We start from the raw sequence: 22,789 nt of genomic DNA, 5'->3' as shown, positions 1-22,789 counted from the left end.
GCCGTCTTAGGGTTTCACTTGCTATGATGGAGCTGAAAGCGACCTGGGGAGGGATGGGTTTATTTCGTCTTGTACTTCTAGTTAATGGTCCTTCAGTGAGAGAGTCAGGACAAGAACTCAGGCAGGCCAGGGACCTGGAAGCAGGAATGAATGAGAGGACATGGAATAGTGAGTGCTGCTTACTGGGTTGCTCCCCATAGATGTCTTAACCTGTTTTTTGCCTTCTCAAGACTACTTGCCCATGGGTGGAGCAGCCCACAGCGCACTGGGCCTGGCCACAACCATCATTAGTCAAGCAGAGATCCCACAGGCTTGCCTATAGGCAGATCGTAGGGAGGCATTTTCTCAATTGAGGTTCCTTTCTCCCAGATGACTCCAGCTTATGGAAAGTAATAAAAAAAACCCAAAAAAACCTACCCCCCCAAACCCCCCAAAACAAAACAAAACAAAACAAACAAACAAACTAGCCAGCCCACACACCAAGGCTACATTTGAACTAGCGCTGGCCCAAGAAATTCAGCTGTTGATTCATTTGGAACTGGTGCTGCTGAGAGGCCACCCAGTCTACAGATTATGTTGGAAATGACCTGGAGTTGGTTCACTGGCTTTTAGGCCAAACACCAGGAAGGAGAATTTCCAGCTCCTGAACTGTGTCTATGAAGTCTCTGAGCCTCAGACTTTTGGAGGAGTGGTGGCTGAGAGAGGTGGATACAGAGGTGAAGATGACATCTGAGCACAGGAGGCAATGAGTTGGGTGGTATGGAAGCAGAAACTTAAGAAACATAATGGGGGTACCGCCAGCTTCTCTGGGTTCTCTATTCTTTTTGAGTTTTCAGCACTGAGCAGCACAGCACAATATCCAACAAGTAAGGAAATAATGATCCGGAACAAGTTGGATTTGAAACCCATGGACAATATTTGAAACTTTTCCTGAGAGGATTATTTTCCTTAATAATAACATAAACGATTGGTCAATAATGAGAACATATTGCCTTTAGCTTCTAAAGTCTTTTTGGTGACACTCAGATTTTAAAATTTTATTTTCTTTTTGAGACAGTGTGGTGGTTTGAAAGAAAATGGCCCCCCAAAGGGAGTGGCATTCCTAGGAGGTATGTGACAGTCAGTTGACTTCCTGCTGCCTCTGAGTCAGGATGCAGGACTCTGGGCTACTCCTCCAACACCACATCTGCGTGCATGCTGCCATGCTTCCCCCTCCTGACGATAATGGACTGAACCTCTGAAACTGTGAGCGAGCCACCTCAATTACATGTTTTTATTTATATGAGTTGCCATGGTCATGGTGTCTCTTCAGAGCAGTAAAAAAAACCCTAACTTAGACAGAGTCTTACATATCCCAGGATGTTCTTGAACTCACTTTGTGATGGCCTCGGACTCCTGATCCTCTTATGTCCACCTCCCATGTGCTGGGGTTTTGGGTTTGTGCCCCCACACTTGACTTATGTCATTCAAAGATCTATCCTAGGGTCTCATATATGCTAGGTGTGCATATTATCAGCTGAGTTAAACCCCCAGCTAATACCCAGTATTTTGTCTTATCCCGCTGGCTGTGTGTAGTCAGGTGTCCTGGGAATACTTATTGGCTTCCTTTGTGAAACCACAGTTCTGCTTTAGAGCCCACAGCTATACAGAAACCATGGTTACTTTTCTCCTATATGAATTATTTTAATTTTGGCTTAGTAAGTTCTACTTTGATATCTTCCCCTACACATGCAGCCAAACTTCTAACCGCCTTAAGGAATTGTACTATCTAGAGAAATCAAATGTTATTGGCAACTCCAAAACATTCACTGTGAACTTGCAAGGGATCATTACAAAATTGTTAAATTGTTATTCTCCAGGGTTGAATCAATCATGGCCTCCTATTTACACCTCTCAAGTGATTCAGAGACAAGCTTATCATCAGTCTTTTTAGATAGCAAGCTGGTTTTGAACTAGGAATGGTTTCAACACACAAATTACGTCATTGACTTGAGGCCAAATTGTTTCTCTTCTGGGTAAGGAATACTGCAAGCAGAGGTGGTTATTAAGTTGAAAAAGGGTGACAGTAATGCTCCCATGAAGTAAGCTTTTTGCTATGAAGCAATGATCTGGCTTCCAAACAGAAAAACTCATATCTTGCACTGGGCATATGGGCAAGTGTGTGGTCTGGGGAGTTCTCAGTTGTTTGGCATTTACAAGTCATTTTAATCAAAAACACATGGAACTCAAGGTTCCTTGGATTATGCGTAACTACTTGAGCTCTTGACATTGCAAGCAGAAGTCAGAAAAAGTGCTGTTTTTTCTTGGTAAGGGTTGCCTGGACAGCAGAGGTCCCTTACAGATGTCCACATCTTGGTCCCCAGAGACTGTGACTATTGCCATTTCACATGGACAAAGGGACTTTGCAGATGTAATCCAATGAGACCTTTGAGGTGGAGAGATGAGCCTAGGTTACCTGGATAGACTCAGCGCAACTAGAAGATGAGAGGGGGAAGGATGGGAGGAGAGGCCGAGTGGAGGAAGCAGAGTGAGTGGAAGAGGCTTGTGAGTCAAGGAATGTAACAGTCCCAGAGACTGAAAAGGGCAAGAGAGATGCTTCCATAAGCTTCCAAGGGCATACAGCTAGCTCTACCAATACTTTGGGTTTAGATTTGTGGCATCCAGGTGCCAAGAGAACAAATCAGTACTATGACTTTGTGTCTTCTGTGACAACTTGCTACAGCGACAGTAGGAAGCCAATACAGTGATGTTGGATTAAGAGTAGAGGACCCAGGTGGCCAGCCTAAGACAGGGCCACAAGTGGGGGCTTCTTTGCATTTGTGCTCCCCCCAAAGGGCACTTTAGAGCCATGACAGAAACATATTCTAGGCTTTGAGTACAAGAGAAAATATTAGGGTTTTAACTGGGCCGAGGAGTAAGATTTCTAATGCAAAGTACACCAATGAATTCAGGACAGACAATTACAGGCAATGCAGAGTTAAATGAAGCAGTAGGTCAGATGGGCCCAGTAGAACATTCTGCAAAGATCCCATCAAACTTGGCTGCCATCAGCCTCCTATGGCCATAAGAGCTTGCACTGTGGCCAGTCCAACAGATGAGCTGACTTTTTAATTTACTTAAACAGAATTTAATTTACTTAAATAGAACCACTTTTGAACTGCCACATATGATTTGTGGTCATTTTGCTGGACAATAACAGAAATTCAATGTGAACCCTATGGACCATTTAAGCTTTTCTAGTGGCCGTATTCAAAAAAGGAAAGGAAAACAAGTAAGGTGAATAAGATCTGTTGTTTAACCACGTTGCTTAAAATACTACCATTTTTAGCATGTAACCAATATAAAAATGAGGTAGTTACATTAATAATTCTTTTTTATTTTTTGCACAAAGTTTTTAAATCTACTATGTGTGCTACACTTACAATGCGTCTCACTTTGGTCTGGCCACAGTTCAAGGACTTCACAGACCCAGTGGCTGATAGCTTATGCAGTGGACAGTCATGAAGGAGAGATGGAGAAGGGGATCCTGTGAGCAGTGAGACTCATTGGCAGCTTCCTCCCCCAACTCTGTTTGCTTTAGCTGTTCAAGTTCCACGTGAGAAACACCCAACTCCTGGGAAGCACAACGAAGAGAACTCGGCTGGCTCCTTATTCTCTCTCCTCTTACTGTCCTATTCCTGGATTTCTGTAGATACTAAGCACCAAACTCAAATAAACCTTGTCAGTTGGTGGAGCACCTGGATACCCAAGTAAAGAGATCTACAGAAACCTGGGCAGGGCTGGCAAGAACATTGTCCATTGTCGTCGTGACAGAGAATGTAGCATAAGCAATGAAGAGGGCTGTGTGTCTCTGGCCTGGGGGACTCTGGGGCCCCGCACAGCAGTGTCCAGGGAATGTTTACTTAGTTAAAATGCAAATACCAGCATCCTTAGGGTCAGCCTGGGGTAGATGGAGGAAGGGAGAGTTGTCCTTTTAAATTAGCTTCTTAAAGGATTATTGCGTGAAAGTGTGTGAGTCACTGAATTAGATTTATGGAATCTCATAACCAGCTAAGGACTTGGAAAGAAGCTAAGTGTTGTTTTAGAAAATTAAAATTGCTTCTGGTCCTAGGCCATCGCTAGCCTTACTATATTGGGCTCAAACTAAACAAACAGGCTGATGTTGAAGGACAGTTTTAACCCACAATTGGATCACATACAGTGGTACTTGAGTTTGAGGATGGAGACACAACACCAGAACCGCACCATTCCTTAACAACTGGGAGCTCTCCTTTCATTTTGTTTAACACAGAGGAGTCTCCTTTTGCTTGGCCATTGCTCATATCCACTCTTTTGTGGCCATTATTCCTAGGTCTGTGCTCTGCAGTTCAAGAGTAAAGTCGTTCTACTCATTCAATAAAAAAAACTATTGCTTCTGTTGATTCTCCATGAATTTGCAGCAGTAGTGGCTGCCCAGGAAACCCGGAGCTACTTGAAGTCTACAGACAAGGAATAAAACATGAAGATAAGAAAGGGTTCAAAGCAAGGCGACAGAAATGCAAATGGAGTTCTCCCCAGGGATGCAGGAAGCTGGGAGACTTGGCTTAACTGACCTCTGGGGGAGTACTCGTTTGGACCAAAGGCATTTTCCCTGCTCCCTGTGAGGAAAAAGAACTTCAGCTTCTAAGCCTCAAGGCCTCCAATGCCTCTTCAGGTGCCTCGTTAAGATGCAGACTTCACTCCCAGACTGATGATACCCTGGGGATTTCTAGCCCAGGTTTGGGAATCTGTCATTAGCTGCTTCAAGTACCTGCGGTGGATGCTATTTTGAATGCCTACGGTAGAAGCAAGGTTTCATACACATTAGCCCACATTTTCCTTTGATCATCCAATGGGTTCAGTCTCATTTTCTTTGTTGTACAAATGAGGAAACTGAGGCTCAGAAAGTGGCTTGCTCAAGCTTACATAATTGGTAAGTAGTTAACGCTGAAGTTCTGGCTCCAGAACCCACGAGTGTCCACCAGGATAGTGGGTCTCAGGGTGTGGTCCCTAGGCCAGCACCATCAGTTTCTCAAGAGAGGTCCACAAAGGCATTGCTGAGTCATTCTTTGTCCTGAGATTAGCTAGTCACCCATAGTTCCCCCCAAAACATATTGGTTCATTAAGTTGGACTTTGGGGATATCCTCTCCTTGGTCTGTTAGGGGTTCCCTACCTGGGATGAGTACCCTCTCTCTAGGCACAGTGGTACCCAAGGTTTGCACATTCTCGGAATTCTTTTCATGAGCTTGAATCTTGAGGATGGTCCATCCATCTACAGTTACATGCAGCCTTCAAGCAAATCTATGCGTGTGCAGTAATGAGAGCTGTTGGACTGAGTCTGGCCCCATTCTCTTCTGCAGAAGCCAGACAGGGTGATGAGGCAGAGAGCAGGACTTTGTCCCAGAACAATAGCGCTTTTGGTGACATGCTGTCCGCAGTTACAAAATGACAGCAGGGCTGAGGATGGCAGGAGAGAGCAGACAATTTTCTAGGTTCATCCATGGGAAGAGGAATGGAGACATCTTGTAACTTAGGCTATTGAGAGGTTTGATGAGGGTCAGGACTCGAAACTGGGATAAGGAGAGGTTGAGAATAAAGTGTGGGGACCATCGGAGTATGAAGCCTGCAGCAAGAGAGTTTGCCAAAGCAGGTAGTCTCAAGTGGCCCCAGAAGCCAGATCAGTGAACGTGTAAAACAGGGGTGACATATGTCATAATTGAGGCTTCAAATGGAGCTGCTTAATCTCCTTCTGTTATGGCAGAACTCAGTGACCAGATTCTCCGGGCTTGCATTTGTTAAACAAGTGAATAATGAGGCCTGTGGATGTGCTGTGTCTCCAGCAAGCTTCATGGAGGTTGTCAGGTTGTCAGCATAGATTAATACTCTTCAATGTACTGCCTGGAAGGTGGTTTTTGGCCTTGTCATCTCCTATAGCAGCGCAGGTAGGAAGTATTTTACAGAGAGTGCTTAATGGGAGTTTTTCCAAATGTAGGCAATGAAGAGGTTGCATTCGCATTGCTCGGCCCCTCTTTCACAGACCCAGAAAAGCAGCACACTGAAACTGAAGTAATGAAGGCACGAGAGAAGCAAATGGATTCTGACCTGTGACTTTAGGTAGAAGCGTTCAGATGAATTTTGGATAGGCATAGACAGTGAGGCTGCGGTATCTATCTCAGAGGTTAATGGGATCCTCATGATAATCAGGTGTAGATGCTTCGTGAGAACCAGGACAGCAGAAAACACTCCCCCCCCCCCCCTCGCAACACCATGGGACCCAAAGGAAAGAAAGACCAGGAGTCAGAAGGGAGCACCTAGTGCACGTCTACTTTGAACTTATTTGCATATGTAAAATCAGTAAGCAGTACAGTCCAAACCCTTAGCTGCTGTCAGGGCTAATATCCGCCCCAAGGGCAATATCATCCTTATGCATGGCTCTCAGTGGACCTCCTGGATATTGAAATTCTTATAATTATGATGTATTTACCATATTGGACAAACAATTAAAATAGGAAAGTTGATTTATGCAGAAGATAAGCCAGAGAGCAATTATTTTCTAGACTCAAGAACTACTCAGGGACTTGGGATTTGGCTCTGTTGGTAGAGTGCTTGTGGGGCACCCACGAGGCCCTGGGCTTGATCCCCAGCCCTCCATAAGATGGGCATGGTGGCGCATGCCTGCAATCCCAGCACTCAGGGGAGAGAAGCAGGAGAATAGGAAGTTCAGAGTCATCCTCAGCTACGTCTTAAGAATACTTGAGAACTCACCTCAAATACAAACAAGTAACAACCAGTTAAACAAACACCCTACAAAAAAACCAAACACCTAAAAATTCTTCACTTTGCATGAAATGTCCCTGTGGTATTTCTTTCAACACTAAGAGTTTAAAGTTAATGAGTTTAATATCCAAACTCATTTTGTCCTGTAGCGTTCATAGAGCACAAAGTGACATATATTCATATCTGTTGTATTTTGGAATAGCTTCCAGTTCTATATTTTTGATGAAATGTGTCTTGGACAGGGACAAGGCCCACATATCAGCAGTTCTTGTGGGTGATCACTGTCTCCAGCACTTCTCTAGGTTCCTAACTTGAGAGTGACATTATTAAGTCCTTTCGGTGTCCATCATGTTGTGCCCTGCGTCTGTTAGAGATGTCCCAAAGGACTTGTGTCTATGTGTACAGATGTACCCAGTGCCTTTACATATGACTCGCACCCTTGTCTCTCCTAGCTTTTAAATTTTGATTTCGTTGGTTTGGGGAATAGGTTGCTGCTTTAGCATTTAGCATTTCATTCATTGTAACAAATATTTAGTTAATCCTAAGAAAGAGGAAATATTTATTGTGGGTCAGGGTTTTAGAGGCTCAAGTCCATGATCAGATGGTGCTATTACTTTGGCCCTGTAAAAACACAACAGGGGCATGCTCAGAGCAAATCCATTTCACTCATAGCGAGGAAACCAGAGAAAGAAGAGAAATGGGGTTCCACACCTCCAGTGACCTAAGGTCTACCCGTTAGATTCCCACAACCTAATGGTTCTATCATGTACCAACAACACCACCCAAAGTACAGATCCTTTAAAGTAGGAGCCCTTCGGGGACATTTAAAGCAAACTGTTATGGCTGGATACAACAGACACCCACAAATCAATTCATTAAACACTGAGTTATTTCTAAAGTCAATTATGAACTTGGTGCTGTGAGATCAATGCCAATTTTGGCTACTCTGGCTAGACTTCACAGAGGTTTAGCCAGAACCAAGTCAGCGATGTGCAGGTTATCAGGAGCAGGGGGAATCACACACTCATTGTTTACTTCATGACCTAGGCCTAAGCCTTTGCTCAAAATCCCGTGTTCATTTCCAGCAGAGACACTTGCTGATATGTGGTCCTACATAAAGAACATGCATTGCCATACCCCTTTGAGAAATTTCTCCCAGGTTTTTTTTTTTTTTTTTTTTTTTACAGTGTGATGTGGAGAAGGCTTCTTCATATTCCAAGTTAGTTTATTTTCATGGTCATTAAGGCCCATGATTATTTTTTGACTCTATTTAACATTCCACTCTCACCATCCTGAGATAGGATAGTCTATGAAACTCATTGAATAACACTAACCCTACTGAGAAGAGACATGGAGAAGCACACACACACATGCACGCACACACACACACACACACACACACACACACACACAGAGAGAGAGAGAGAGAGAGAGAGAGAGAGAGAGAGGAACCAACAAGCCAGACCTCAGGGAGATTTTCTATAAAGATGACTATGGGGTTATCTTGTTGGTGCTTTCTGAAACCCTACCTCATCTGTTCAAATAAAGCTAGGAACAACAACAACAATGTGAAGCATTTTCTCTTCTTATATCTTCAAAATATTCTACTTCCGGCTGCTAAATGTGTGAGCTTTCCTCCCGCTTCTTCAATATCAGCTGGCATCCTACATTTCAGTTCCTTTCTGGCACTGATCAGTTAGCGCTGACCCCACAGGTGAAGGGCTCAATCCCACAAGACTTTCCCCTCCCTTCAGATGCCAACCATAAGCAGCAGGCTCTCAGAATATTCACACTTTCCTTTTGAAATTGTGACTGCAGCCAGGGCATTCATCTGAGTTCCTCCCCCCTGTTTTTGTTTGATAATTTGCTAAAACAGCTTGCAGAACCCAGGAAAATACTTGCTGACATTTCTCAGTTCGCTCTGAAAGGTATCACAGAGGATATAAGTGAATACACAAAGCAGGCTATGTGGAGAGCTGGGCAGAGTTTCCATGTCTACTCTTGGCACAGTGCCCTCCAGGGACCTGCACCCATACTTTAGGGCTCTTTCTGGCATTGCCCCCCAACATAGACATGATTTGGTATTAACTGAGTCCCCTATGCCTTATCAGAAGATAGAAATGGGCAGGATGGGAGGTTCCTGGCTTGTGATGTGACTCTGCCTTTCTGATGACCAGCCGCAGAGCCAACCAAGATGGACTTCAGTAGAGCAAAGACACTCGTCACCCAAGAGAGTTCAAGGGACATAGTAGCTCTGTCCATGACAAACATGGAACAAAACGAGGTTTTCCTAGTCCCTCTATGGCTCAGGAAGTTACAAAGGTTTTAGAAGCTGCTGGAAACCAAGGACAGAGAATATATGTTGTAGGACACAGTACCATAGAAACAATAACAAGCCTTCTACACTTTGTGAGGTTGACAGAAGTAGTACATTGGTTAATACACATGACATTCTGGCGCAGTGCCTATTGCAGTCAAGCGCTATGATGCTGCTGACTGCTACCTGTGACGATTTCCTGAAGGGAACAAAGTACTTTTCAGCTATGGCGGGGATTGGGTTAACCTGGCTTGGTTCTGACTCCAGGGAATTGTATAAATAGATATAAACATAAATATTGTAACTGTAATTCTTGCTTGATAATTGTTTTATCTGTAATTTTACTATGTTAAAGTTAAAGCCTTCCTTTCCTTTTTAAACAGAAAAAGGGAAATGATGTAGGAGGTCCTTCTGTATTTGTGTTGCTTTCATTGTTTAAATAAAGAAACTACCTTGGCCTTTTTGATAGGGCAGAACTTAGATAGCAGGGAAAGCAGAGTTGACGCTGGGAAGAAGGGCAGTGTGGCAAACACCATGGTTCTCCTGCCCGAGACGGATGCTGGTTAGAATATTTCCTGGTAAGCCACAATCTCATGGTGTTACACAGATTGGTAGAAATGGGTTAGATCAGGATGTGAGAGTTGGTCAATAAGAGGCTAGAATTAATGGGCCAGGCAGTGATTTAATTAATACAATTTTCTGTGTGGTTATTTCAGGGGTTAAGCTAGCTGTGCGGTGGGAAGCGGCCTGCTCCCTCCTCCTACACAACAATGGTGATATAATATGCTTTTCTGTCATATTATCTTTAAAAAAATGGGCCTGTACTTTAGACTTATGACATACTGAAGCTCAGACTAGCATAATAATTCATAATAACTACATGCGGCTTGTGATCCCTGCACAGGGCAGCCGGGGTCTAACTAAAACATAGCCCAAATTAATATCTGCTAAGGTAACCATGATAAGTAACTGCAGATAAGAGCAAAGCTAAACTACCAATGGCAGGACATTGTACCTGTGTGACAGTTCCTGAGTGTGGTGGGGACTTCTCCAGCTTATCACCTTAAGGTCAGAAATTAGGTGTGGTCTTTAGGAGCTTCCTTCCAAACACACTTTAGTCTTAAATATTGATATTGAGCATTTGCAGCTTGTCTAAAAGCACTGAATGCAAATGAATCTATGTTACCCAAGCTAGAGAGTATGTGGTACAGAAGATGCTTCATGCCTTGTTTCTGTCTCCCTAAGCTCAGAGCCTGGATGAAGGGGCTCAGGGATTTTAGAGGAAGAGGGAGGAGCTGGCTTTGGATGATCCCCCTGATGGTCTATTTGACTCTGATTCAGAACTTTCTACAGATGTTCCTGGAAACAGCTGGTTTGACTGTAGACCACGGCATCTGGATGCACATAAATGTTACATTTATACTGCATTGTGATTTGTTCAATGTGCAACAGCCTGTGTCTACAAAAAAGATGAAGGTACTTTAGTTTAGAAATCCCTATTGCCAAAAAAGTGTGAACATACAAAGTGAGCACACGCTGTTGGAGAAATGGTGCCAAGAGACTTGACGGTCAAGGGCTGTCAAGTCTTCAATTTGTTCAACACACTTCCTGCCAAGTGCCATGAAATGAGGATAGGATAAAATGAGGTGTGTCTGTGTTCAGTTCCACACCCCTCTGAATCTGAACTATGCCATGTTTCTCTTTGGATTCTCTTAGATTTCTGTGGGGGAGGAGAACTTGTGTAAGTACCACACAGCCCCTGGCCTGCAGATGGCAGCAGACTGTGTCACCCACAGTGGATGGCATCTTTTCCTCCCTCTCTGCTAAGAACTGCAAGGCCCCAGGGACTCAGTCTCATGCCTGCCATGCAAACAGCAGCTTCTGCTTGGGTTTGATGACTCTGGTTCTCCCTGGTGTCATTCGCTGCTTCGGAGCACAGTGTTAATCACTGCCACTGCCCTTTCTGCAGTAGGTTAAAAAACACAATGACCCAAGAGACCTCTGAATTTTAAGATTCCACTTTTCTGGCTTATTTAATTTACATAATAATTCATGCAGTGCTTGCGTATCCCCTTATTTGGTTGTTTAATACTAAATAAAATTTCCGGGCAATTCCCCAAATGCGAGCCCCTCTGCCTGCCTCTGCAGTCATTGTCCCCATAGCAATAAGGAAAGTAAATGACTGTGGGCTGCCTGCCCAGCATTCAGATAGGTATAAGGCAAGCTTTCTGAGCTGCTAAGCAGATTTAGACTCCTTAAACTGTTTGAGGGAACAATATTTCTCCTGTTTTATTAATTACATTAAAACCATGCACAGGATAAATAGTAAGGTTTTCTTAATCGTGGAGGACCAAGACAATTTCCTCCATGGGAGGATTTGATGAACTTCCCGTGTCTAGTCATGCAGAACCACCCTTACACACTCTCATCTATGTGCACAGGTGTCCTATCCAGCCTATCCTCTGCCCACACCAAATTCAGCCAAAACACACATTTGCTATCTCTTTATGATATAGCTCTCTCTGCTATGTCCACAGAGACAGGAAGCAGAAATAATCATGTCTTCAAGGAGTGCAGACACATACACACACACACACACACACACACACACACACACACACACACACCAGAAGCTGAGATGGAGCAATAACAGAAGTAGGAACCATAATTCGTTGCCAATCACAAAACACTCAGTAATTTTTTCCTATCGAGTTGCACCCCCGTAATAGTCAATCAGCCTCTCTGCCATCTGCTCCCCCACATAATTCCCTGGCTTCGGCAATGATGGAAGCAGTTAATCTGATTGGGTTTGGAGGAAGGATTCTTGGGTTAAGTTGGCATGGAAGACAAATGGGAGCAGATGTTACAGGCCAAAGGGACCCCCAAACATAGCACCTGCTAACACACAGGCTGTGGTCAGAAAGGGGTAACCTTTGGCTGAGATGCTGAAGGTGCACATGGGGGATAGGACAGGAAGCAACGAGAGATGCAGGGCAGTGAAGGTTATGATGCACGTTGCTCATTGTAGAGTATTGACTTTGTAATCAACCTATGTTTCCAGCAGCAGATGAATGGATAAAGAAAATATGACCCATACACAAAGGAGCATTATTCAAACATGAATATGTATAGCTGAACACCTTGTTACAGGATTCAGATAACTTTAAAGGCATCAGGCAAGCAATTCTTTATTCGGTTCCCTAGTTTGTTCGTGTTCTCAGAGGTGGAACATCTCGGGGATGAGCTACCTCATAGGCTGACCTGGCATTTTGTTTATTTCTGCTCAGTGTAAACACCACCTGTGGTAACTTTGAACCAGTTTTATAAATCTCTTTCCTCAAGCCAATAATGTCCTGGAAGTCAGAAAACATCCTTTGTTCATCTTAGGTTTCCTAGAGCACTTGGCACCAAGTAAGGGACTTAGTCATTGTGGAAGGGGGAAGGGAGGCAGGGAGGAATGGAGCCAGAAGAAGACAGAGTGGACCACAAAAGAGAGGAAGATAAGGGAAGGGGAAGAGAAGGGATTGAAGAAATAGAGGGGAGGAGTTGGCTAAGTGTGGCCAGGAGGGTCGGGGGCTAGCCAAGACAAAGGCAGGTAGAAAGGATTGGATGAAAAAATTTTCAATAAAATACTTGCAAATGAAATTTAAGAAAAAATAAGAAAGTTCATTTATCACAATCAAGCCAGCCTTACTTCAAGCATGCAAGGATGGTTCAACACGTGTATATCAATATAGCTAAACATTTTGTAAGAGGATTTGAATAACTATAAGTCAGTTAAGATAACTAAAGTGCAACACATCATATAGTGGACTCAAAGAATTCAAGGACAGAAATCACATGGGTATTTTAACAGATGCAGAAAAAGCTTTAGGCAAAATCCAGCATCCTTTCATGATAGAAGTCCTGTAGAAACTTAGAACAGAAGGAACATATTTCTACATGATAAAACCTATATATGACAAACCTACAGCCAGCATTATATTAAATGGGAGAAACTCAAGCATTTCTATTAAAATCAGGAACAAGATGCAGGTGTCTATTTCCCCACTTTTTAAATAGAGTGTGGGGAGTCTTGGCTAGAGCAGCAGCACAAAAGGCACCAATAGAAGATACGCAACTAAGAAAGGACAGAAGTCGAGCTATCTCTATTTGCAGATGATATGATTCTATACATGAGATCTCAAGACTCTACCAGAAAACTCTTATAGCTGATTAGTATTGTAAAGTGGCAAGATATAAAATTTTCATAGAAAAGTCTGCTGTCCTCCTATCTACCAATGGCAAACATGCTGAAGAAGAAATGATTGAAACCGTCCCATTTACAACAGCCATCATAAATGTGAGCTATCTGGGAATAAACCCAAGGAAGGAAGAGATGACCTCTATAATGAAGACTTCAAAACACCCAAAAGTGGCCCATTTCTCAAAGAGGAAATTGAAGAAGACACTGAAAGATGGAAAAACCTCTCATGCTCGGGGGTTGGGAGAATCAATATTGTGAAAATGCCAGCTTACCAGAGGCAGTCTAAAGACTCAATTAAGCCCCCTTCAAAATGTCAACATCATTTTTCCCAGACACTGAAAAAATTTTTAAAGATTCATTTAGAAGTAAAATTCTTAGATAGCCAAGGCAATCCTGAACAGAGAGCAATGCTGGAAATAACCCAATTAAAAATTGGGGCACAGAACTGAACTGAGAATTTCCAAAAGATGAAGCACAAAAGGCTGAGAAACACTTAAAGAAGTGTTCAATATCCTTAGTCACTGGGGAAATGCAAATCAAAACTACTTTGAGATTTCATCTTACATCAGTCAGAATGGTCAAGGTCAATAAAATAAATGACAGCTCATGCTGGTGAGGATGTGGGAAAGGAAAAACTTGGCCACTGAACAGATGCTATGGAAATCAGCATGACAGTTTCTTGGGAAGCTGGGAATATATCTACCTCAAGATCCAGCTATACCACTCTTAGGCATGTACCCAAAGACTCTGTCCTACTCCAGAGACACTTGCTCCTTCATGTTCGCTGCTGCTCTATTTGGATTAGTCAGAAATTGGAAAGAGCCTAGATGTCCATCAACAGATTCATGGATAATGGAAATGTGGTACATTTACAAAATGAAATATTATTTAGCTGTTAAAAATGAAACCACGACATCTTGAAATTTGCATTCAAAAAGATGGATCTAGGAAAAAAACATATTAAGTGACATAACCCAAACCCAGAAAGACAAATATAATATGTACTCACTCATAAGTGGCTTCTAGACATAAAGCAAAGAAATAAAAAACAACCTACAGTTCACAACTCCAGACAACCTAGATAGCGAAAAGGACTCTAAGAGAGACGTACATAGATCTACAGAGGAAGGAGAAAAAGACAAGATCGCTTGAGTAAATTGGGGGTGTGGGGGTCATGAGAGAGGGCAGAAGGGGAGGAGAAAGGTACGGGAGTAGAGAAAAATGTATAGCTCAATAAAAACAATTAAAAATGAGGCAAGAAAATGAAGCCATGAAATTCATAGATAAATGATGAAGCTAGAAAAAAAAATCATCCTGAGTGAGATAACCCAGACCTCAAAAGATAAATACTGTGTGTCTTCTCTTATATATGGATATAAGTTATTAAATCTTTGATAAGCAGACTACAGCTTATCTAAACACAGATAAGTGTAGGTACTACCCCTCATCAGAGAAACTTGTCTTTACAGCAAACAATCACAGAAAACCACAGCTGGACATAATTCCGTGATCAACAAACCAATAGGAACCCAGCCTCTGCTGTTTTATATACATCACTGGTCCTGCATCTATGGCGCAGGGAACATCAAGGAAGAGGGGCAGAGAGACTGTGAGAGTCACAAGGTCAGGAAGTCTGCTAGGAAAGAGCCTGTCGGGGAAACAGCTATGCAAACAAGCCTGGAATGATGGCAGTATCATTAAACATGCTAACATAGAAGGGGGAAAATTTCATGGGGTCCCACGCCAAGATAAAGAATTATAGGCAACTAATGACTGCTGGGAGAAGGAGAATTAGCCTTTCGCAGGGATGAGCCTCTTTACTGAAGAGTAATCAACCTTAAGAAACCATATACACACCACAATCTAATGGACTTTGCAGGTCATATTTATATTTATTCAAGCATAGACATGTGCACATACAAACACAGATGTAACAGTGATAGTCAAAGAAGAAGAGGAAACATGGAAATACGCTGATTCCTTGTGGTGTTTGAAAAGTATTGGCCCTTTCTGCTGCCAACCATTTAAGTAAGATGCTGTTATATATGCGGGAAAAGCCTCCATTGGAGCCATCTCCTATGCACCTTTTCTATCAATGCTCACATCTGGATAAGGGAGGTCCTCTGCACACAATTACCTGGTATTTGTATGCAATGGGTGCTGATGGGTGGGGAGTGGGTTGCACAAAGGTGAGCAGGGAGAGCCAGGGCTCTGTCCACCCAAACCCTGGTATCAGGAACAAGTAGTCAGCAAAGCAGGTGGCTTACCTCCTTTTCTTCTTCCGCAGAAAGAGAACTTGGGCAGATCCTCCTCACAGATGGGATAGGAGAAGTTCAGAAAAGAGGAGCCTCCTGAGACAAGAGCTATGTCCAGAAACAGCTTGCTGATGTCCTCTCCTATAGACAAGCACAACTTCAGCGCTGTTTGTCTGCCCTGCAAAGTCGCTCAAGGCTCAACAGCACTGTCTAAATGAGCCTGATGCAAGCGAGGGATGTGGGCCGTGTCTCTTCTTGACAGAGCAGCATTTATACCTTAAGCTTTACCTATTTCTAGTAAGGTGGCTCACTGGCTACACTCCCTGATGCTCAGTGCTCTGCCCATCAATGGAATGTCTACAAGTCTGGCTTTTAGAGTTCCTTAGTTCCATAGTGTTATTACCTTCCATGGTAGCAGGGCATGGTTGGGTCTGCATGTTCCCACTACTGTTGCCTGGTAGATATTGCTCATGGCTTCCTAGAGAATTTCAGGGAGCTCCATTGGCAGCTTTCATTTCTTTCTGGTCCTTTTTCCTACTCGTTTCTTTTGTCTTTTACCCATTTTTCCCCTCTTGGCTTCCCTGCCCATAGCATTTCTTCAGATGCTGTGAGACCACATATTGTATAGAGTTCTAGAAAGATTCAGTCACATGAGAGTTCTTGGTCTTTGAGAATAATCCTAGATTCTTGGTTACTGAATGCTTCTGCTCTGTTTTGTGAAAACTGGTCTTATAAAAGTGGGGGATACTTTAGGAACTGGCAAACATACTGGCTTATTCTAATGGCATGGCCAACCAAGAAAGGACCAGGAAGTGTGTGGTCTCACAGTCTAGGGTAGGAAGAAAGATCCCCCTTTTAATTTTTTTGCCAAATTGTAAGAACTTCCATTATTGTTTGGGAAGCAAAATAATGCGAATCACAAATCATGCTGCTATGGAGTGGAGCAGGTCTGTTTGTGGCAGAAGTAATATACGAACCTTTTGTCTGTGGACAAGACAATTGCTTCTTTGCTGTTTACGGTGACTAGGGACTGACAATGTTGAAATGAGCACCCAGAGTCTCTTTAATACCACAGCACAGCATTCCACGACCCTGAGTATTAACTAGAGAGGGGATGTGAGAGATGAAGGTGGGACTATGGTGCAGTCTGCCGTGCTATCAACGTCAGTCATTGTGTGTTCAGGGGAGGAGGCTCTGTTATGCTTCATGTTGAGGTAATCACGTCTACTTACTCAGAATGATGCCAAATCTAATGTTGAGGAATGGTTGGATGTGCCTGGCACACTGGTCAATGGAAAGGCCAAAATCCTGTAAGGGATCTGCCAAAGAGGACACCAAGAGATTAGTCATGAGCTCACTGCAAACACATCAGCCAATCTGTGCTAATGATTTTTATAGGACTCACTGAAGTGCCTTGCACTTAAAAACACCTGTAACATTTCAGCAGCTCCTCCCAGCCTATCCACAGTCACTGTCACGTTCACTCTGATGACATGCATCAGTCTACGAATAACAAGCTGATTACTTACAGTTTTCATCATTGCTTAAGTTCTTTCAGTCCCTGACCATAATCTTGCTGACAGAAGGAGATGTATGTAGGTACTCAGTTAAGATGTACCTTTACAATTCTACTTAACTTAGGCTATCTCATCCCATCCAATGGAACCCCTTCCCTCAATGTTCTACTCTATGCAAGGCATTATGCTAAACAGTCAGGAGCTAAAGATAATGTATTTTACATATAACTTTTGCTTATTTAAACAGCTCTTTATGAACCAGAATAAGAAGCAAAAAGAGCCTCCTGCTCCTCAACCCAAGCTGTACTTTACATCCATTTTTTGTGGACTTGAGGCCAGGTGGCAACACACACACACACACACACACACACACACACACACACACACACATATATAGCACAAATTTCCAGCCCTCTGATTTGCTTGTATACTTCTGCTCATTTCAAAAGCGTCTTGCTAATTCTCACCTTTTGTGAAGGCTTCCTCATTGTCTTGAAAATTGTCTTTTGCTTCTCTGAATTCATAAACCCTGTTGTGTCTGACAAACTCTTTAAACTGTGTAAATATGTCTAGTCATCCTTCAATATCTATTCCAGGACTGCCCCTCCCCCCGGAGTCTATGGATACCAAAATCGATAGGCACTAAAGTTCTTGATGCAAGATATCATATTTTCATGGAACCCATGGAACCCTCCTGTGTATATATTCATTGTTTTTAAAAGTGTGTGTGAGTGCCTACATGTATATATGTGTACCACATAGGTACCCATGGAGGATAGAAAAAGGAGTTGGATCCTCTGGAACTGGAGTTTTGAGGCAGTTGTGAGCTGCCATGTGGGTACTGGAAATCAAATGCAGGTTCTGTGCAAACCTCTTTAACTGATGAGTCGTGTCTTCCGCGTCCCCCAGATATTTTAAATCATTCCTAGGGGACTTGCAGTAGTCGTAAGTGTGATGCAATCGTGTGGCACAAGGCAAAGGCGGTGTGAGTCATTGCTCTCCTGCTCGGCTCGAGAAGCACAGGAAGTACTCTGTACACGCTCAGTGTGCTCATATTTAAAGGCATTAGATCTGGTTTTGGCTGAACGTGAGGCTATGGCGGCTGTACAGTAGGAACCCAACTGCATCACTTGGTGGTTTGCTCTGTGCCTCGACCCTACAGCCCCTAATGTCAACTTCGACCCCTGTAAGGCAGGAACTATTTTTCACTTCCTTTCCCATTCTGCTTCTCGCTGGTCCTAAGGGAGGAAAGTCACCTTGAGCTGAGAACTTTTTAGGAATTTTCAGTCTATGTTTTCAGCCTCTCCATGACTCCACTCATCCGGTAGATAGGTACCCCACCGATGCACATAGTGCAAAGGAGTATGGGTAGTCTCTTAGGTTATCCACACCCCAGCTCCAGATCCAGCCTTTGTACTTTGCCTTGTGAGGCTACCCCTCTGCCATCACCCCTCTGTTTGTTGTGTGCTGTCAGGGTACTAGAGTGGAATGGAGGCTGCAGTCAGGGGCTGGCCTTGCTTTTCATCAGGTTTCAGTGGTACTTGGTTCCAACATATGCTTCTCTGGTACCTTCCTAAGCCAGCCAGGCTCAGCCCCGTGTGTTCCCAGACCCCTGGGAAATAGTGTCCCAGAAGTGGTTACCCTTTCCCCCACCTCAGACCACAAGGTCTGAGTGCCCAAGTTTTCATCCCTCTAGCTTTTGCCCTTTGCTCTTCTGGTCTTCAAGGAGGCAACTCCTCTTCACCCTCATTTTGTTGTTTTGGTCTGTCTAATTTTTCAATTCAATTAGTGAATTCTCTATATTAAATTATTTATATTACATTTAATTGATTGGTTATTACTTCCTCTATAGGATCCAGACTGGCAGAATAAGGAACAATCTGGGAAGTAGGCATGGCTTCCCTCCTTTCACAGATTGCAGCATATAGACTGAGAAATGTTTTATCCACTTAACTAGATCCCGACATAGAAAGCGCTTGAGTCAAGATGTAAACTCAATGTTAATAGAAGTACAAACACACCCACATTGCTGCTCAGTTAGTGTTGTGCATTGTACTCAATAAGGCATTCTGAGGAAATGTATGTTAATTTCATTCTTAGGGTTGCCTGGGATATTTTCTATGCAGGTACATGGCGTTGGGTAATCCAACCCTCATACCTGCTTCCACTGTGAGTTTCTGGGTGATGATGCAGACAGTGCTGTTACCATCCACACACTGATCTGAGAAATGCATGGTTGTCCGTGATGCTTGTGATGGAATTGGCCCCTACACGGTTCCAGCCTGGCAGAGCTAATGCAGGCATCTTTTTGGTTTGCTCTCTAAGTCTCTGAGGGGAAAATGCCCCTCTTTTCTCATGCTCACATGACTTCTTCCTCAACATTTTCGTGCTGTCTCAAGACCTATTTTCAGATTGGAAAACGGTGGGGAGGGAAGAACCAATTGCTCCGGCTACACACTTCACACTCAGTATGGGAGACAACAGAGGCCGCCTAAACAACAGACGTTTAGGAAAGCGTACCCTGAAATTGTGCGTTAATTTAAATTGCCATCCAAGGCAAAATGAAAAAAAAGGTAAATGTATTGCTCAGTTCTCAGTTACAGAATTCTAGGGAGACCTTATCAATATTTTAAAGATATGCATAGGATAACTGAAAGGAGGAGAAAGAAATAAAGCCTTTTCCTAGTATTAGAAAAATAATTTTAATAAGACACAAAGTCACAAAGGGATCAGCAGGTTGCTTGTCTCCTCTCTCTACGGAAATGTATAGGGAAACAAAGATTATTTTAAAAGTACTTAGGGATTTTCTGAGCTTCCCTGGCAATTATCTCAAGTTTATATGCAAGAGTGGTGTCTTTGGATATAAGTATGAAGTCTCCAGACCTCTAGGAAAAGGTGACGTCACTTCCTTCAGTCCCACCCTGTGTTAATACCCTGTACATTCTTATGGAAATATTTGGTCATGGAGTATGCTCTGTGTTGCGTATATTGCATACCCTGCCATTCCTCTACCAGACATGGGTTCCCAGAACTGGGGGTGCCATGTCATGTGATACTAGCACCTATTGGAAGAAGGGATATTGAAGGTTATTTGGAATAATGCCATTAACAACCTTAAAGCAAAATAGCTTAGCCTTATGATTATTGACATTTAGTCTTACATAATCCTTTGTGAACCACAGGATGGCAGTCGGCATCTCCAGTTGCTCTCCGTGTGATGAAGCATCCCTGTGACAATTCATAATGTGACAGAAACTGCTGAAACCCGTCCCCCACCCCACCCATAGTGAAGTAGCACTGACTAAAAGAATTACTTTCTTCTGGAAAGGGACCTTTGCAGGGCAAGTTAAGGGAGTGGGAATAGGTGATTCTAGATGAAGCGGAGGGCGTGAGATGGAGTCCTAGGGGCAGGAAGACATAAGCAGGTAGCATGGGGGAAACCAGGGTGAAAGGGAGGGGTGTGAAAAGCCATGTTGAAGCCTACTGCCTCACAACCCAACTTAAAAAGATTAAGTGGACGGAGAGTGGAACACATATGCAAAGAAAGAAGAGAGGAAATGCTGAGGGTTAAGGCATTATACAGGGATGGAGGAGGTGGTGAGAAAGAGGAGGGAGAATAGGTGGGTTAACCAAAACAAAGCAAAAAACAAGACAAAACAACAGCAACAACAACCCCTCCAAAACAAAGCTAAGGATGTGTGAAGAAGCCCCATAGAAACCACTAGTTAGGAAGATAATTTCCAAGTACAACTTAACACTGCAAGTTCAAGCAGAACTACCCTGCCCTGGTGGACAATGCTCGTCCAGAGAAGTGTAGATTTCAGTGCAAGGTATGGAAAAACCTCCTTAGAAATGGTTGATTAGGGAAACCGCAGAGACCTCCCAGACAGCACAGACCATTGCCCTTTGGTTATCCATCTTATCCACCTGGTAGGACCCCGACTGCTACTGATATCATACACTTGTTGCAAGTCATAGAGAAATCAGCCCCAAACTGACCAGGAAACACCCTTCCTGGTGTTTAGCTAGCTTTCGTAGTCCTGGAAAGGAGTACCAGAGTGGCCGATGGAGAGAAAAGACATTGGTATCTTGGAGAGAAAAGACATTGGTATCTTATCTAGTGCTGGAATCTACACTGCAATACTGACCTGCCCGGTAAGATGCGCTTACTGGGATAATAGCAACATGACTGTAATGGGGGAACTAACCACTTTCTGATTGGATTTGAAGGCTGGTCCACTAGGAAGAATTTCAGGCTTGGTCCTGTATTCCTTGTTAAAAGTCTGTGGCTGAGGAGATCATAGACCTTGGTGCAGATCCAGTTCTTAGTATTTTCCACCCAAAACCCTAGGCTGCTCTCAACCAGGAGAGCTTCGTTCTGCAGTGAGACTGCGTTGGTAGGTTTCTCATGCTCCAGTGGATGGCCCTCACAGCATCTTTCTGACTCATGAAGGCCAATGATATCATACTCTTCATTCTATGAATGAACTATGTATGACTATGATATCTTGTCTTCATTCTGGCATGTTTGTGGAACAGAGTTTCAGAAAACAGTGGGGCTTAGAGAGAACAAGGTCTCAATGAGCTTTTCTCATTCCGTATACTCTCTTAGTTACCCAGAATCTCCTGAGCTGAATTGACTAGGTGGTGGCCCAGAAGCCAGCATTCTTGCCTTGGTACTTTCTGAGGTGGTGGCCCAGAAGCCAACATTCTTGCCTTGGTACTTCTTGAGGTGGTGACCCAGAAGCCAATATCCTTGCCTTGGTACTTTCTGAGGTGGTGACCCAGAAGCCAACATCCTTGCCTTGGTACTTTCTGAGGTGGTGACCCAGAAGCCAACATCCTTGCCTTGGTACTTTCTGGGGTCGTGGCCCAGAAGCTGACATCCTTGGTACTTCCTGGCTAGTGTGTGTTTGGGAGAGATGGTGTTTTCAACTGGAATTGGTGGGAAGAAGTAAGAATGCCTCTGGAGATGCAATTCTTAGCTGAGGATGGTGGTAGGGAGGCATCCCTTTGGGCTTCTGGTTGGCTCTGTCTCAGGAAGTCGCTATTATCCCAGTGGATGTGTGTCATCAGGTCCTGGATTCCGTGACATTCCTGAAGCCTCTGTGTTTCCTGCTGGGTAGCTCAAGTCTCCAGAACTCACTCAGATGTCTCCAGTGTGCTAGTTTCATCCTGACGCTGTGGTAAAGACTCTGACTGAAAGCAATGCAGGAGAGAAAAGGGGTTCATTTGGCTTTTGGTTTCAGATTCCAGTTCATTACTGAGGGGAAGTCAAGGCAGAGACTCAGCAGCTTTTCACTGCTCGTCTACAGCCAAGAGCAGAAAGAACAAAGTGGATCCTCACTTGCTAACTTCCTGGAAAACTGGCTTTCTTAACTCTGATATAATTCAGGGTTTGGCTCACGAAACTGTGCCATCCAGAGTGGGATGAGTCAATTGACAACTGTCTCAGTTAGGGCTACTACGGCTGTGACAAAACACCACGACCAGAGCAACTCGGGGAGGAAAGTTTATTCTGCGGACACCTCCGTATCACTGTTAATCTTCAAAGGAAGTCAGAACTGGGACTCAAACAGAGCAAGAACCTGGAGGCAGGCGCTGATGCAGAGGCCATGGAGGGGTGCTGCCTACTGACTTGCTCCCCATGGCGCTTAC

The 22,789-nt window shown here is 43.6% G+C and overlaps 1 protein-coding gene across 1 annotated transcript in view; it reads right to left on the bottom strand.

The window, feature by feature from the left end:
- Nucleotides 1–22,789, bottom strand: part of Ly86 (lymphocyte antigen 86) — a 60,749-nt gene that overhangs the window by 13,694 nt on the left and 24,266 nt on the right. Inside the window, exons 2-3 of the mRNA XM_057787981.1 lie at nt 16,847–16,933; nt 15,627–15,755 (exon numbers count right to left, since the gene is read on the bottom strand). Coding sequence (XP_057643964.1) covers nt 15,627–15,755; nt 16,847–16,933 — 216 coding nt within the window. The remainder of the gene's footprint in view (nt 1–15,626; nt 15,756–16,846; nt 16,934–22,789) is intronic.

This window comes from Chionomys nivalis, chromosome 13 (genome assembly GCF_950005125.1).
Source record: "Chionomys nivalis chromosome 13, mChiNiv1.1, whole genome shotgun sequence".
NCBI classification, from domain to species: domain Eukaryota; kingdom Metazoa; phylum Chordata; class Mammalia; order Rodentia; family Cricetidae; genus Chionomys; species Chionomys nivalis.
This window is presented reverse-complemented; position numbering and strand designations above follow the sequence as displayed.